This window comes from Lathamus discolor, chromosome 19 (genome assembly GCF_037157495.1).
Source record: "Lathamus discolor isolate bLatDis1 chromosome 19, bLatDis1.hap1, whole genome shotgun sequence".
Classification (NCBI taxonomy): Eukaryota; Metazoa; Chordata; class Aves; order Psittaciformes; family Psittacidae; genus Lathamus; species Lathamus discolor.
Genome location: NC_088902.1, coordinates 4,650,034 through 4,667,208, shown reverse-complemented (window position 1 = coordinate 4,667,208; position 17,175 = coordinate 4,650,034). Strand labels below are relative to the sequence as shown.

General features: G+C 50.4%; 2 protein-coding genes across 5 annotated transcripts in view; both read right to left on the bottom strand.

Moving 5' to 3' along the window:
* IPO9 (importin 9) overlaps positions 1-13,581 on the bottom strand; it is a 29,089-nt gene extending 15,508 nt beyond the window's left edge. The window contains exons 1-8 of the mRNA XM_065698069.1: positions 13,389-13,581; positions 6,976-7,037; positions 5,794-5,880; positions 4,645-4,846; positions 4,126-4,214; positions 3,410-3,496; positions 1,828-1,947; positions 367-467 (exon numbers count right to left, since the gene is read on the bottom strand). Coding sequence (XP_065554141.1) covers positions 367-467; positions 1,828-1,947; positions 3,410-3,496; positions 4,126-4,214; positions 4,645-4,846; positions 5,794-5,880; positions 6,976-7,037; positions 13,389-13,581 — 941 coding nt within the window. The remainder of the gene's footprint in view (positions 1-366; positions 468-1,827; positions 1,948-3,409; positions 3,497-4,125; positions 4,215-4,644; positions 4,847-5,793; positions 5,881-6,975; positions 7,038-13,388) is intronic.
* A 2,358-nt stretch (positions 13,582-15,939) lies between these two features.
* Positions 15,940-17,175, bottom strand: part of KDM5B (lysine demethylase 5B) — a 50,607-nt gene continuing 49,371 nt past the window's right edge. For all 4 annotated transcript variants that reach the window (XM_065698137.1, XM_065698139.1, XM_065698136.1 and 1 more), the window contains one exon: positions 15,940-16,826. In XM_065698137.1, coding sequence (XP_065554209.1) covers positions 16,689-16,826 — 138 coding nt within the window. In that variant the 3' untranslated portion in view covers positions 15,940-16,688. The remainder of the gene's footprint in view (positions 16,827-17,175) is intronic.

The window sequence follows — 17,175 nt, the reverse complement described above, 5'->3', positions numbered from 1 at the left end:
TGCTGTAGCAGGGGACACTGGGGATTTGTCTTTACCTGAAGTCTTTACAACAGGATTAGACACCTTAAGAAGACAATTTCCACCAAGAGTACCAGGACCAGTGCAGAGCTCGGCTGCAGTTCCACAGCCAGTGTAACACAGGCACGTGCATCATTCATCAGATGTGGTTTTTAAGATAGAAGAAACCGAATGGACCTTACTGAAGTAAAAAATACCCAGCACATCTACACCACAGATGCCTACATTCTGTCTGCCATGGCACTGTACTCCATGTATCATGCTCTTCAGCTGTGTTCAGGTCGTTACTGTGTATGAGACAGTTTGTCTTGTTCTGTTCTAGTTAAAACCATTCCCCACAAAGGATATAAGGCAGCACTTTCTGTGAGGGTATTCCAGACAATGGGCAGGATCTGTTGCATCGATGAAATCATGTGCTTCGGATAGTTTTTCACGAGTGCTGTCACAGCCTGGAACAAAAAGGAATAGCGATCAGAAGCAAGACTGGGGAAAACCCTCAACAAACACTTAAATCACAGGCTGCTGCTTCATTAGCAGTCAAGATAAGCCAGTGTCTTCCTGCCACCAAGGTCTCCTGCTCTCCCTCCTGACCAGGCAGTCCCTTCTCTTGCACAAACTGACAGACAGACCTCTCACCTTATCTGCTCTTGTGCAGGGAAGCAAAGGGATAACACAGGATGTACAACTCTGGAGTTGCAGCTTGTTCAAATCGAGGTAACACATTGGAATGTATCCCCCTCATGTTGGTGTTCTGCCTATTCCTATCCCAGGAATCCCAGTGCGTAGCCAATGGAGAGATAAAAAGAAACCCACAAGTGATGCTCTCTCAACAAAACCTGCCAGCATCCTGCCCCAAGCTCCCCTCCACGTGGTGCTGCACAGCAAGAAATCAGCTCCTGCTGTATCCAGGGTCTGATACCCGCACCCCTCACTGAGCAGGCACAGGATGCCACAACCAGGGTACTGCAGCCTTTACCAGGACCAAGAAAACAAGTTCCACAACACAGAACTTAGTAGTTGCTAATTTGAATAAAACAACAGCATCCTCCCAGCAGTTACTTTCATGCCTCCAGTGCAAAGCTGGTCATTATGAAAAACTTCTGATGCTTGTCTTCAATAATCCTTCCTTATCGTTTCCTTTCAGAAAGCTGGGCACTGTGACCCAGGTCTTGCTCACCCCAGCACACAGGCGAGTATGTGAAAAATGTGGATTTGATTCTGCAACTCATGTTTTTGAGTTCTTCTTTTCTCTCCCATGTTAGACCCTGCAACTCCAGTGCCTTCCCAGCTGTTGAAGGTATCTCCATACTCTAACCTCCAATCTTCTTTCTCCAGGAAACAAGGAGAATACAAAGACTTCCCAACTCTGTTTTGCAAAGATTATTTAGCGTTAAAGAGCAGGCAAGGTCTAGAAAAGCTCCTGCACATACCAAGCTTTTAAACATTCACTGCTGCAGAATTCCACAGCATATTTAGAAATGACAGATACTTAACTTCTGAGTATGGTGTCTGAACAATATGCATCCAAGATGTCTTAGATTCGCAAATGACAAGATAGATTGTTCTATGGATCGATTCCTATGGGTCATTTTATGGACAAATCCTTATGGATCTCATCATAGTTATCTTCAGTACAGGCAGAACAATTTATTTTAATGTTGTATAGCACTGGGATCCAAAATATTTCAACTATTCACAACACGAGCAGTACCAGCACAGCTGACACATGCCCAAGTGTCCCTGTTTTCCAGCACATCTGACAGGACATTGGTATTCAGCTCTATATTTCATCTGCCGCAAGTTACTTACCTTCAAGACTTCCATCTTAAACCCGCTGTCTGATGTAGGTCCATCAGGCATCTGCAGGGCCTGAACAAAGGCCTCTGTGAACTGCTGCACCACTGGAAAAATGAGGACTTTGGCTGCACCCTGGTGACAATCAATGCAAGCACAGGTGAATTCTGGACACACACCCCCCCCCCGGCTGACAATAAAGCACCACAAGCAACAGAAATCAAGCTTTTCTGCTCCAACCCAAAGGGGCAACTGCAGAACATTGCAAAGTCACTTGTTGCAGACACCACTCTGGCTCTCTCATGCTGGGAAGGAAGCTCCACTGAATCCCACCCTTCCAAACCACAAGCACAGACTGCTGCAAAACACACCCCTACTTCAGGCTCTAACTAGAGATCCAGACAGTCCAGTCCGGAGAGCCTCATAGTGCACATCCTCCTGAAGAAACACTTTAATCTGATGAGATGAAGCATGCCCTGCACCTACCACCCCCTCACCCCCCCCCCCAGGCTATAAAAGAAGTGGGGTGACTGCACCACACAAGAGCAATGACACTGAACCCTGAGGCTGGCATTTACCTCCCTCCTGAGCTACCTTCCCCCAAACCAAACAAGCTCTTTGTGAGTGTCATCACCTGGCCTGAACATCACAACGATGATTCCTCCTAGGAAGATGCTGCAAGTACTTTTCCAGATGTCAAAGCACTCTGGAAGCAGTCCTTGGCACAGCGAGTAAGTGTTCAAAAAGAGTTTTATGGAGACCATTCCCCCTACCTCCATAGCTAAGGAGCACAGTTTTCTGCTTAAAGATTGCATGGGTAACCTTGTCAGTGCAGTACAGATAGGGTGCAATCATCACAACTTCCCAAAAGTATGCACGGAATTGCTCCATGTGCAAACAGGGCTGAAACAGCACATAGAGGCACTGAGCAACAACCAGCCGCCTTATTGAGTCACCCTTTCCTATCCTCACCACCCAAAAAGTTCAAAGGAACAATTTATTTCCTGGGGAGTGCTGGCAACCCCACTTGTCGAAGGCCATATAAAATGTAGATGTGCTCAGAGCCAGACAGGAGACTTGTCTATAAACTGCTCTTCTAAAATGTTGTTTGATTTGGTTTCCAGCATCCCTTTAGGAACAAAACGGTAACATGAATGGTAAAGGAACTTATGGAGCTCCAGGAGTCTGTAACTAACACCTCAGACAGGGGCCACAAAACTGCCCATCATAACCCACACGGCCAAGGCCTGGCAGTGTATGAGGACACACAGTTCACCTGGAGATGGAAGCTACGACAGGGATTTCCAACAAAGGGATTATGCACTATCTCCTCCCCACACTGATTCCCCTTTCTCTGAGCTGCTACAAGCATGTCTGTTGGTATGTCACAAGTAACAATTATGGAAATCAAGTCACAGGATCCAGGCATGCAGGTAAAGAAGGGAGGCAGCCACTTTACGTGTGTTAAATTACACCCTCTTCACCATAACTACAGCTGACAGGCTACAGAGTTCTCCAACACTTCATTTTCATCTTAACAACTCTCTGGAACCTCGCTTGGTCTGCATTCAGTGTATGCTGTAAGCTGAACTCTTGCCTTTTCCAGTTCCTCCATGTTACAGATCATATGGGCACATGTGGTAAATATCTCCACTGCACGCGACCTCGTGCGAATACCATACACCTAGGAAAAAGATGGAATAACAGATCAGGAACACGAGATGCTTTCGTTTCCTTTATTTTTATTTTAATTGTATTTATTTTTTAGAATCATAGAATAGTTTGGGTTGGAAAGGACCTCAAGATCACCCAGTTCCAACCCCCTGCCATGGGCAGGGACACCTCACACTAAACCATGTCACCCAAGGCTCTGTCCAACCTGGCCTTGAACACTGCCAGGGATGGAGCACTCACAACCTCCCCGGGCAACCCATTCCAGTGCCTCACCACCCTCACAGGAAAGAACTTCCTCCTTAGATCCAACCTAAACTTCCCCTGTTTAAGTTTTAACCCGTTACCCCCTGTCCTGTCACTACAGTCCCTGATGAAGAGTCCCTCCCCAGCATCCCTACAGGCCCTCTTCAGATACTGGAAGGCTGCTATGAGGTCTCCACGCTTTGATTCTCTATTTTCTCATTGCTTCCAACAGCTCTGTTGAAGCATGCACTGCTATCAACTACCACATCATCAAGAAAACTCTTTAAGTCTAACTCACACTACAGTACAGCTTAGCCATTAAATCTGGAGCTTCTCTGCTCCAACCAACACCCCCACTAATGCCGTTCAGTACCAGCTTCCTAGTGCAGGTCATACCTCTGCCATTGTGAAGATTTTGTACATCTCTGGAAGAATAACAGGAGCAACAAGTGGCATCTGCGTATCCGTCACTTCCCGTGTGAATTCTACAACATGGAAAAAGAAGGAATGTTCTTGTAAGAAACAAATCTGTAGGCAACAGCATCAGCATCTTTGGGAGACACTAAGCAATTTGGGAACACGCCGATCCATACTCGATCACACCAGTGTCATCTGGCCTCCCCATGGCAACCCCTGAAGGCAAGCAGAGAAACAGCACACTAAAAATTGCGGGTATCTGGAAAACAGGGTGCTGCAATCCAGTTTCCTTCTGAGCTATAACCTGTAGCATAGAACCTTCTTCCTTAGCTTTCATGACCTGTACTGGGCCTGCAATTCAGCAGTGACCAACACACCCAGGAGAAGCAGCAAATTCCAGTTTCTTCAATTTGGAGTGCAAAGTGACAGGATGTTAGCACAGGAAAAGCCTAAACCACTTCCTACATCAGCCTAGCCAAAGCTCTCACATACACATACCTGTAAGCACTCTCATGGCTCCATGCACTGCGTTCACATCTCCACTAACCAGCATCTCCATCAAGAGACTGAAAAGCTCAGGCCAGGCCTCAGGCCAGTCCCAGTGGGCTATGGCTGAAACTGCATAAGCAACACTCGAGCGTACTTTGCTGATGGATTCTCTCAGCCCGTTGGGAAGGAGCTCCCTAATAGCAACTTTTGCCTGTGGAGAGGAACATTGTTCAACAAAGCAGATCCCCAGTCATAAAACAATTCAATTAGAAACAAATATATATATGTGACTGTATCCTATATTGATTCAGCACTTGTTTCACAAAATGAACACTCAGGAGACAAAGAAACCTTGCACACTACAGCCCATAATTCTCTTCTGGAACAGAGCATGGTGTGTTTTAATGTAGCGCTCCTCTCACAAGAGCACTCGGCCAAGCACACAGTAAACAGCTCACAGCTGCACTTCCACAGGATGTGGATATCTACATGGAAGACATCCAGAGTTAGCGAGATAAATCCCAGCTCCGGTCAGGGACTGTTTGCTTACTTTGGAAGATTTCAGTAAATGAGAACGAGTTCCCCTTAGAAGGGGCAGGAAATACACAGCCACTTCTTCTGGGGCATAATTCACATGGTCTGCTTCAAGCAATGATCTCTGATGGGATGAATCATACCCTCGATGGGAAAGATGCTCCAGTCAACAGGGCCAGAAGCTGACCGTTTCAGCTGTGACACACTCCTGCTGAATAGACTTCTAATGAAACTCAGCAGACCTTTAACCTGATACTTGCCATGGGAAAACAGCTTTTAAGTCCCAAGCTGAAAACCACAAGATTTAGCAAATCTCTGAAAAAGGGCTGCCAGAAGCAGTATTTGTACAACTTACAAAGCACTTTTCTTCCAGTCTTGCTCTTAGAGCAGCAGAAACATTATGGGTGAACTTTCCCTACAGAAATCAGCTCAAGCTTCTCAAGTTTAGTGTTGTTTTAAACAACTGAAAACAGATTTTCAAAGTGGAAAACGTCAGAAAACCTTCACTGAAGCCATTAATCCTCAAAAGACACGAGGGCATTGGGACTTCTGTGACCACCTACAGAATTAATATCCTTGATGGATAAAGTGTCTCAAAGTAGACAACATGAAACCAAACCTTACCCTTTCTGTGGTCTCTGGAGGTCTGAACTTCTCTGACTGAGAACACCAGTGAGTTTCCACATACTGTTTCAAAATGACAGATGCCAGCTGGAGCAGGAGAGAGGGCAAGAATCAGTAACAGCCAAAGCAAGGTCACCCCTACCCCGTTTGCTCAGCCCCCATGCCTCTGTGCTGCTTTTACAGGGGCCACAGGGCTTGTCAAAATGGAAACCAACCTTTCTGACATGGAAAAAAGGTTACATAATACAAGATGGATGGATGTCCATCCATTGAGCAATGCTGGCCTGTACAGCACGGACACATGGCAGGAGCTTTACTTCCTCACCTCCAAGAAGGCACAAGATATGGGCCACATTGTAAATGAGGAAACACGGAACCTAAAGTTCCTTTTCCAGGAGGAAAACACCCACAGAAAAAGCTGTCACAAAGACAAGCCCCACTTGTGCTTGCTGATGCCTTCCATCCACCTCATCAGCTGTGCCCAAGCATGAGGTTTAAGTCCAAAAAGCCCTATTTTCAAACAAGGTAAGTGCATAGCACTTAGAATCATAGAATAGTTAGGGTTGGAAAGGACCTCAAGATCATCCAGTTCCAACCCCTCTGCCATGGGCAGGGACACCTCACACTAAACCATCCCACACAAGGCTTCATCCAGCCTGGCCCTGAACACCACCAGGGATGGAGCACTCACAACCTCCCTGGGCAACCCATTCCAGTGCCTCAGCACCCTCACAGGAAAGAATTTCCTCCTTAGATCCAATCTAAACTTCCCCTGTTTCAGTTTTAACCCGTTACCCCTTGTCCTGTCACTACAGTCCCTGACGAAGAGTCCCCTCCCCAGCATCCCTATAGGCCCCCTTCAGATACTGGAAGGCTGCTATTAGGTCTCCATGCAGCCTTCTCTTCTCCAGGCTGAACAGCCCCAACTTCCTCAGCCTGTCTCCATATGGGAGGTGCTCCAGTCCCTGATCACCCTCGTAGCCCTCCTCTGGACTTGTTCCAGCAGTTCCATGTCCTTTTTATGTTGAGGACACCAGAACTGCACACAAAAGGAACAACTCTAGAGGAATGTAAAAGAAAATGAAGGAGCAGTCACAGAAAGCTGCCTCCAACAGGACAGACCACTTTAATAACGAAGGGAAGCTCCATCCCAATTCTTTCTACGTTTCCAGGTAACCTCACCTGCCGGATGGCCAGAGCTCCCTGGGGATCCACAGTCAGCTCCGCTAAATGAACACCAAACTCTGCAAGGGAAGGAAAACAAGAAGTTGGTCTCGGAGCTTTTAGTCCCACACAGCAAAACTCATTGAGATTTTTGGAGAACGGCATCATACCAACGGCATGACTCATACGTGGGAAAGAGGAGACAATTGCAACACTGAGCTACTCCAATGAATCAGGTGCATTCATTCCCCACTGTGTTCTCTGCACAAACTTCATTTGTTTCCTCAGCATCTTATTTCTTTTTCTCATGGGCAAAAAAGTAACTTCCAAGGCAGGTTAAGAACAAGCAAATTTACAATTTAACAAACCCCAAGAGGATAGAACAGAGCCGTATCAGTGACTCAGCCTCGGTTTGAACAACCCGGGTTCATCCAGAGAGTGAGCTGAAAACGTCATTTCAGCTGTCCCAAATGACACCCTAAGATAGCTCAGCAAGCTCCCTGCTGAGCAGCCCCTGCCCAAGCCCACGGACACCCGGAATTGCCTCTACAATCATTCCAGCTGCAGGACCTTCTCCAGCAAGAAACTGGTCCAGAAAATCAAGAGCTTCTTTCAGTTGCCAAGCAAGTTCTATGACAAAAGGTAAAACCAAAACGCATGCACCAATTCTGTTGATGACTGAACACAGGAAATAAAACCCAGGCAGAGCAGCAGTTCTGGTCTGGTAAAACCATCTGCCTCCATCAATTGGCTTAAAATTCATTCAAATTGATCCAGGTAGCTGAGAACTGTACTGAACCCTCTCTTTAATTCTGCTGGTCTGCTTAAGCTCTACGTTTGTGGGGTTTTGCTTCTAGGAACTGTAGGGCAGAAGGTACAAGCTGAGCACAACCTGGCTTCCAGGGACAGCAGACGCTGCCCACAGCATCCCAGCAAGAATGTACTGAAACTCCTTCTCAAAAGCAGTTGTGCACGCCTGAGTGCTTCACAAAGGTTGGTTATCTGTGCTCCTCCTCACATCCACTTCACTTGTAAGAGGCTTTTCTGGGTTGGAAGATAATTGCCTCCCACTTTTCCCATGGTCACACAGAACATGCCCAGTTCCTTCAATCCTTCTTCATAGATCATGCATTTAACAGTAAGAGGAGAGTAAGAGAAACCCCCTCTTATCCTGGCTGCAGGAGCAGGAAGTCTCTTTCTCAGCTGTACTTAACATAATACTCCTCTTAACTGCAGCAGTAACTATTCCTCCAGCTGTCTGCAATATTCCAGACTCAAGGCATTGCATCTCAGCCGCATTTTTAAAGGGGACAAATGACCCAAGAAGCCACCATAAATGCAGCAGTTTCACACAGCCGCAGCTCACCACTGTGCCTGCAATCTTCACATCTGTTTGGGTACCCACATTTGATTCCTTCCATTCCCAGACGGTACTTCCCACTTCACGTATAATACTCTGTTGCAGTGATTTCAGGCCATCTCTCTGATTTTCCAACACTTTAAATCCTGCTCTCCAAGCAGACTGCAGCGCTCCCGCTGCAAACCAGAGATGTGCTCACTCCTGCGGTGACCATGAGCTCTGGGTCTGACAGGAACCCGCTGATAACTGCTCCATGCCCAGGGACAACGGTGCACCTTAAAAAACAATACAGAACTGCACCTTCTTAACTGCTAACTGTGGCAAATTCCTACCAGGAGTTCTATTCACGGCATTACTTGGACAGACCTGATAAAGGGGGAATGGAAACACCATCCCCGTATCACCAGGATCAAGTGGATGCTTGAGCTGTCAGCAGCCCCCCTCCACACCCCTGAGCCCTCACTGCCCCTTTGCCCCCATGAACGTTGCTTTTCTTTATGCTCCATTAAAACCCAGACACCAAAGGTCACCAGGTAAACTTCCACCTTTCCAGACACTGAGGATAATGCATCACCCGTCCCCGAGCTGTCAAGGGGTGCCTATTCCCACACCTCCTCAGCAGAGAGAAGATGCGGAAGCAGGGAAGAGATGGAGATCTCATCGTTGGGGATGTCTGGAAGCTGCTACAGGGTGACATGGCAGGAAGAAACTGCCACCATGCCCTTACTCCAGAGCTGACATCCCATATTGCTATAGAACAGCCCTATCAATCAGACAGGAGACTCCTCTTCGACAGTTCATCCCCTTCACTCCTGACCGCACATTTCTACCCATCCCCTTGTACAAGCACTGACCAGATCCATTATCAACCTGCTTCAAGGAGCTCGACTGCATCTTCTCAAAGACCCGAACCACCTCGAGCTGGCTCCACAGTTTGCACACTGGGGGCAACAACCTGCTTCCTTCTGCTTGTTTCAGATTAATTTTCACCTGATTTTAGCTTGATGAGAAGGCACAAATAACCCTCACACCTCACTCACCTTCTCTGGCAGTTACTATTTTAAAGCCTCCATCCCAAACTCTTTCCCAGGCAGAAAAGCCAATGTATTCATTCCTCCTGAGAGCAGCAGCTTTTCCACCCCCCTTTGAAGGTCCCTGTGTGTGTTTTACTGCCCTGCTTCACCCCTCCAGAAAGCAGCAAGCCAGCTTCACTGCAGAAGCATGAGGAATTGATGTGGGGCTTTGTTCTCTGTTCCCTCCTTAACGGCCCATTTGGCTTTCAGAGCACGGCAGAGCACTGAATGGGTGTTCTCAGGAAACTCCCCACCCTGACAATGGGATTCCTTCTCCCAGTGACAATAGTTAGGCCAGCCCCCTGCTTTTTAAGGTGTCTCCTCCTCCCCCAGCACTGCTTTGCTGACACAAACACCCCCCATCTGCACCGGCTCTGGTGAGATCCTTCTGTAGCTGTTGCCACCGATTCTCCCTGGCCAGGCTGAGCAGCGCTCCCCGCAGCTTTGCCACACCACGATTTGCTCCTTCCCGCATCATTTATGGATGTGCTGAGCAATCCAGCTTCACACGTAGGACTTTCGATTCTCTCCCTGCAGTGTGGAACACAACCGGTCACTTCTACCTTCTGTCTTCATGCTTTTAACCAGTTGTTAACCCAGGAGCTGTCTGCAGCAGTTTTCCTTCTTCAAAGAGTTTCAGTAAGGGAACCTTCTAAGAGGTGTTTGGCAGTCCCAGGACTCAGATCCACTCTGCCACAACCACCTCATGTACCCTGCTCTCCTTACTCCAACTCCTGACATAACTACTATAGGCAGAGCAAAAGCTGCCCTGACTCACCTGTAACAACCCCACCGTTCACCCTCTCCTCCCCTTAGAGCCCTCACCAAAGCTGTCCCATCCTTACCAGCTTACACTCATCTGGTCCCTAAGTGACCTTAAGCACCGAGTTTACAGCCCAGTTTGTAGCATGGTAATTTAACCTGCGAGTCCCTTTAAAACCCCTGGAGATCCATCCTGTAACTTGATGTGCTCCCTGTAGAGGTCCTTCAGTGTGGCCAGTTCAGGGAAGCTCCTGGATCTGGCTCCTGGAAGGTACCTTGCACGCTGCAGTCACCTCTGGCTATGAACACCACTGAAACACGTTCTGCTTCTGCCCCATGTGAAAGCAGCCCAAGTTTTTATGTCTTTACCAAGCTTTTCCTCAATTTTCTTTTGCTCTACCTCTATTTCTTTCCCATTAAAAGTGCCAACACTTGTGCGCTTTTCTACTGCTCTCACTTTGAGCATCTTCACACTGCTTAATGACACATCGTGTGTTTCTCTAAAGTACTTCTTACACGCATGATCTGCACCTTCACCTCAGGGACACGGTGTTGTCAAACACCATATTCCTTTAGCTCCTCTTGGTTTCTGCAAGTTTCTCCATACCAGGATACGGCTTATTCCTCTTGTGCTGCTTGACTAGAACAAGAGAGGAGGAATCACGGCAGTGCTAAATAATCCAGCTAAAAGAGACCACAGGAGGTCTCCATCCAACCCTGTGAGCAAAGCAGCACCAGCAGCATCAAACCAGGTTGCGCAGGGCACTTTCTAGGCAGGTCTTGGAGATCCTCAAGGCTGGAAACGGCGCAGCTTCTACAAACTGCTCCAAAGCCTGGCTCTGCTGACAGGGAAAAATTCCTCCTTATATCCAGCCTGAACATCTTGTTCCAGTTTGTGCCTGGTTTCCTTCATCCTCTCCAACCCACCAGGGTCCTCACAGCTCCTCACAGTTACCAGAAGCTGCTGTCAGGTCTACCCCCAAAACCCTCTTTGTCTCCACACTGGAAAACCCCTCTCCTCCAGCATCTCTTCATGTGTCGAGGGCTGCAGTTTCCCAGCCAATGTTTCTGCCCTTTGCTGAATTCTCTCCCGTTTGTCACTGCCTTTCCTGTACTGGGGGGGGTGAGAGCAAACCCGGACAAGTATTCCAGACGTGGTCAAACAAGCAGTGACCAGAAAGGGTTGATCACAGCCTCTGGTCCTGCTCACACAGCCCGGGATGCAGGTGGCCTCCAGGGCACGCTGCTGGCCCTGTCCACCTCGCTGGCCACCCGGATTTCCAGGCCACAAAGCTGCTCCCCAGCCCAGTGGGTTCTCCCATCCCAGGTGCCCAGCTTGGTATCTGTCCTTGCTGAACCTCAGGAGGTTCCTCTCAGCCCATCCCTGCAGGGCTCTCCGGATGCAGCCCTGCCCTCAAGGACATCAACCGCCTCCCCTCCAGTTTGGTGTCCCTTGCAAACTGCAGACGAGGGTATTCTGTAGCCTCCTCCAGGCCACGGGTACCAGACCTGTGTGCTTCGGGAACTGCAACCACAGAGCAGTGGGGGGTGACTTTAGGGTATCTGTTAACCAGTAGAAGAACACAAGCATAGATTACTTCATTCCTCGGGCCCCCAGTGTTGCCCATCAAATGTAATTCTGCTACATCCCTGGGCTCTCAAAGGGACTTCAGGGACATCCATCAACTAAAGCCACCAAACAAGATCCTTTCCTGAAAATCTGTTACCTAAAGCATGGCACAACCTTGATTTCACCTCTTGTGGTAGGATTCAGGCTCTTTGGGATAAACAATTGCTGCTGAAGACACACTGACAGTGGTGGCTTTGAAGGCAAAAGTGCTATGGGTCAAGGAACCTCACAGCACTTCCAGACTCTGCAATGCCAGGAATCACTCACTGAAAGCTCCAAGGGCTGTGGTGGCAATGCACATTTCCTCCTAAGGCATCAAAGAAGACTTAACCCAAGAGGGTTACAAGCACATCCTAAGGGACCGCATAAACCTTTGATCAAACCATCCTTCCCACTGAACCAGCGGCGTTCCCAGAGTAAGGCAATCACAACACTGCTCCTGAGCCTTACACCTGCCTTTAACATCAACCTCCTTTAGGCTATTTCTGGGCTACAGTTAAGGCACAAAGACTTTGAAGCACTTCACGGAACACCTTCAGAACGGCTCTGTCAGACAAAAGTAAGGGAGAACTCGCAGGAGCGTCCCTGAACAACCCATGGAGCTGCCACGGGCACGACTCAGGGCCATGGGTGGCAATGCTGCACCCTGCAGCACCCAGCTCCCATCACAGCGACTACCACCAACCTTCCAGTGGTTCCTACGGACTGCAGTTCTTTGGGATAGGTCATAGAATGAAGTGAAACAAAACGTTATCATCCGCGGGGTTTTAAGAGGAGCTTCCACCCAGGAAACATGCAGGAAGAGCATGAATTAGCTTACTGCCACCAGGAAAAGGCTGTGTTGGTAATGGAAGTAAAGACACTGCTTGGACCTGAGGTGCCTTCTCTTTCACAGAATCTTCTCACAGACAGGTTTGTGCTGAAGGGACCTTAAAGCTCCTCCAGCTCCAACCCCTGCCACGGGCAGGGACCCCTTCCACTGGAGCAGCTTGCTCCAAGCCCCTGTGTCCAACCTGGCCTTGAGCACTGCCAGGGATGGGGCAGCCACAGCTTCTCTGGGCACCCTGTGCCAGCGCCTCAGCACCCTCACAGGGAACAGCTTCTGCCTAAGAGCTCAGCTCAGTCTCCCCTCGGGCAGGTTCAAGCCGTTTCAAGCCGTGTCCTTGCAGGGCCTCAGCCTGGTCACCATCCAGATCTCCACAACAGTGGAGCCCCAGCCTGAGGCTTCCACACAAGACGGGGGCGCAGCCACGTCCTCAGCACCCCGTGCAGCGGTGCTGACCCGCGGCGCACGGGCAGCTCAAGGGGTCACTGCGGGGCAGGCCCTGCAGCGGGAAGGGCCCCCCCGAGCGGGCTGTGAGCAGCGCTGAGGCCTCGGGCTCGGGTGGAAGGAGGCCGCGGGCGGGGTCCCAGCGGCGGCGCTGCTGCAGCGCAGGCCCCGGCCGGGAGGGACCCGCTCCCCACCGGCCCGAGCTGGAAGTTTTGGCCGAGCCCAAGGCGCGGCCGCGAGGCGCCAGCACCGGGACCCGCAGGGGTGGGGGGGGGCGGAACGGGGCTGCGGCCTCTCCCGACCCGGACAGCGCCGCTCGGCGCGGCCCTCACTCACCCTCCGTCACCTCCAGCACCTTCACCTGCTCCTCGGCGGCGGCGCGCACCGCCTGCACCGGGCACAGGATCCCCGTCAGCGTCTCCACCAGCGCCTCCTTCAGCCCCTGCGCCACCGGGCCCGGCCCCGCCGCGCTCCCCGCTCCGCCGCCGCCGCCGCCTCCGCCGCCCCCCGCCGCCGCCGCGCCCGCCATCGACCCCCCCCACCCCGCCGCTCGCCGCCGCCGCGCGCGCCAAACGCAGGGCACGCAAGCGCGAGCGACGCCGAGCAGCCCCGCCCCGGAGAAAGGGCCCCCCGCGGCTGGCTCACAGCGCCCCCTGGCGGCGCGGAGGTATCGCAGGCTGCGGGGAGGGGAAAATGGCGGCGGCCGCAGGCAGAGACGGGGACGGGAGCACTAAAGGGAAAAAGCCCTGCACAGGGGCCCGGGGGATCCCAGGCACGGGCTGCAGGGACAGCAGCTCCCCATGGCCCGGCTCCAGCGTGCGCTTGAGCCCAGAAACCCCCCGTGTGCTGGGCTGCACCCCCAGAGTGAGCAGCGGGGCAGGGAGGGGATCCTGCCCCTCCAGGGGAGGCCATGGAGCTGCTGCGAGGGCTGGAGCAGCTCTGCTCTGGAGCCAGGCTGAGAGAGCTGGGCTGGGGCAGCCTGGAGAAGAGAAGGCTCCTGAAGGGGAGACCTGAGAGCAGCTCCAGTGCCTGAAGGGGCTGCAGGAAACGTGGAGAGGGGCTTGGGACAAGGGCCTGTAGGGCCAGGCCAAGGGGAATGGCTTGAACCTGCCAGATGAGACATTAGGAAGGATCCACGGCTGCCCCATCCCTGGCACTGTTCAAGGCCAGGTCTGACGGGGCTTGGAGCAACCCAACTGCCCCATCCCCGCACATCGTTCCTGTGTGACTTCTTGTAAAAAGGGGTCTCCCTTCTCTTTGTAGCCCCCTTTAACTACAAAACAAACCCCAGCACCTCTTCATTCAGGACACATCACTGTTTCTTTTCAGCCACCTTTCAGCAACCCAGCACCCGGAACGTGGGAGCCGGCAGCATTTCAGGTCACCGGGGTAAGGGGGTTTGTTACTGCACTGGGTATGGGGTCAGCACCAGACGCCCTGCACCCTGTCCTCTGGTCAGGCTAACAACAGCCTTGGCAGTCCCACAATGTACAAAGATGACATTTTCAGTCTCGTTTCCCCCGCTATGTGCCATTTAACATGCAAACATGTGACTGCAGGGCTGTAAAACGAGCATTCCTCCCCCCATCTATTGTTTCTATACCCAGATTTCAGCTGTATGTGAAGTTATTAGTGACTGAGGTGTCATCCCTCAAAAATCACATCCTGTTCTGTACCTGGAACTCATTTTAATCCCAGAACAGGATTTCCTTCCTCCCTTCTCACTCCAAAAAGGAGGTGCCAGCACAGAAGGTGCGGGGCAAGGGAAGCCCTGGATTAAAGTTTATACCAAGCCTTTGGCACTCTCCTTTCTCCATTCCCCCTTTCTCTGTTGGTGGCCGCTCGCTGACCACTGCTCACACGGATTCTGTAATCCCAGCCTCTGCCTGTGGAAAGGAAACCCTGCATGTGCGTTATCTGTGTGCAAGCAGAGCAGATGGATGGCAGATTAGGTGGCATGAGTGTGAAGAAAACCAGCACCACTCCTGCTGCCTTCATTCACCAAGCGCTGATCCAACTGCCTAAAAACCTCTTTCACACCTCCAGCAGCAGCCCAGCCTGCGGATCCACACGGATACCCAGCTGCTGCTGTGGATCAGAGCAGTGCCCACTTCCAACCTTCCTGCTGCACAACGGCCGGAGCACCGATACCACCTTTCTGGAGAGGACAGGATGATGGAAGGGGGCATCTCCCAAAGCTCCACAAGTTCCACCTCTGGCAGGCCAGGAGCCGCCCCACTGCCACTGAGACCCCTTCCAAGGCAGCAACAGCCAGGTCTTACATTTGCAATTGCTCCCCAGGGGATTTGGGAGTAGCCCCACATGGGCTTCCTATGTGCTTAAACAAACCACAGCTCCTCAACTGGTCCCCTCGGAGCAGTGCTGCTGCCATTGCCCTCACTGCCCCCCATCACCCACCAGGCAGTCTTTGACACAATCATAACCAGTCCAGAAGCTGCCGTATTCCTCATGGTTTTAGCCTAAATGAAAGCAGAAGCAGCTGCAAGGGATCTGCCCTTGGGCCAGGCAGGGTGCTCTGTGGACCACACACACAAGCCTGGCAGGAGCAGCCCCACACCTTTGCCTCCTGCATGAGTTCCCCATTCCTGTCCCTGCCAAATCACAAATCCTTTGTATTCAATCATTTATTCACCAAACCTGCAACTCATTTCAGTTTGGGAAAAGCTTTTGCAAGACTTGATGATAAAAGGTTTTTCTTCTTTTTGGTGTGAACGACACTTCGATCTGCCTTCCCCTTCCCAACCTGAGTACATGAGTAAGGTAAGAGAATATCCCTGTTCTATTTCTTTTCTTAAAATGGATTTCTCCAGTGGAACTACCAAAGCAATCATACAGATCCAGAGGGAAATGAAACTGCATTTCAAGCTCTCTAAAAACACCAACCTTTAATTTTATAACATAACCAGGGGTTTATTCCACAATATAAACTGCAACATTTGATACAAGCTACCCAAAAAAGGAGAAAGCCAAAATACAGCTGTGGCAATTACTTTACAGACCTTTTTTTTTTTTTCCTGTCCTGTCTTCTACATCACCAGGCCATCAGTGACACTAGGATCTAACATTTGCTTTCTGTACACCAACCAATGCTAGAAGTGACACGCTGTTCAGAATCATTCCGGTCACTGAAACCAGACATAGAAGTTATTGCTCAGATAAATAAACCTAATCTACAAAAAACAAAGTGGAGAAAAAACCAAACTAAAGTCTCCAAAGAGTTAACAGAGTAAACAGGGATTTCCTCACAAGAGGATTTATTGGAAAATTCATGGTGCAGGGGTTTTTGTTTTGCACCTAAACCAAGCTGAATTAAATACGCCGGTAAATCCCAGAGAGGTAATTTAATGCTGTACAAGAAAAGGTGCGTGTTTCAAATGCCTTCCAAATCGGTGGAAACCCCTGCTAAAAACAGTCAGCATCTCGAACCTCAACAACCACAAACAGCTCAAGGGAAAATACAAAAGTGTCAAAAATTGGTTTGAGTTCTGGAAAATGATCCCATAAGGATAGAAGTAGCACCATTTGCAATCTGGTTTTTAAACCAGCCTCTGTGGCTTTATTGGAAAACTCTGAAAAACCTTCTTTACTCAAGTCCTGAATGGGTTATGGGCAGTTTTATTTCCGATATGGAGAGTCCTTGCCAGTGCAGCTGACGCAGATGTAGTCCTCCTTCTCGGCCATTTCGGGAGAGATGCCCACACAGACCTGGTGGAACCACTGGTTGCAGCTGCCATCGCACTGGACCCAATCGACCTGAGAAGAACAGACACACCAGTGTTCAGAGCAGGACCAGGCAAACACACACAGTGCTTGTCAGTTGTTCCTTGGCTCCTCATCTGTCATGTATGGGAGCAGAAATGTCCCACTGTACAACCGCCTGCTGCTGGGTATTCGATTGTGTTCACTGTTATCTGGACTCTTGCAGCCCAGCTCCTCTGAAGCTGAGAGAAGGGCACACTTATCCCTCCTGTTGCTTTCCTACCTATAGCAAGATTATGGATGGCAACGCCACCACAGCCTTCCCAGGCATCTGGGGGTGCCCCTCTTCTCCCTTTCCCGGTAGGGATGGACTGTGCAGAGCTCCAAGGCACTGCCCCATCCA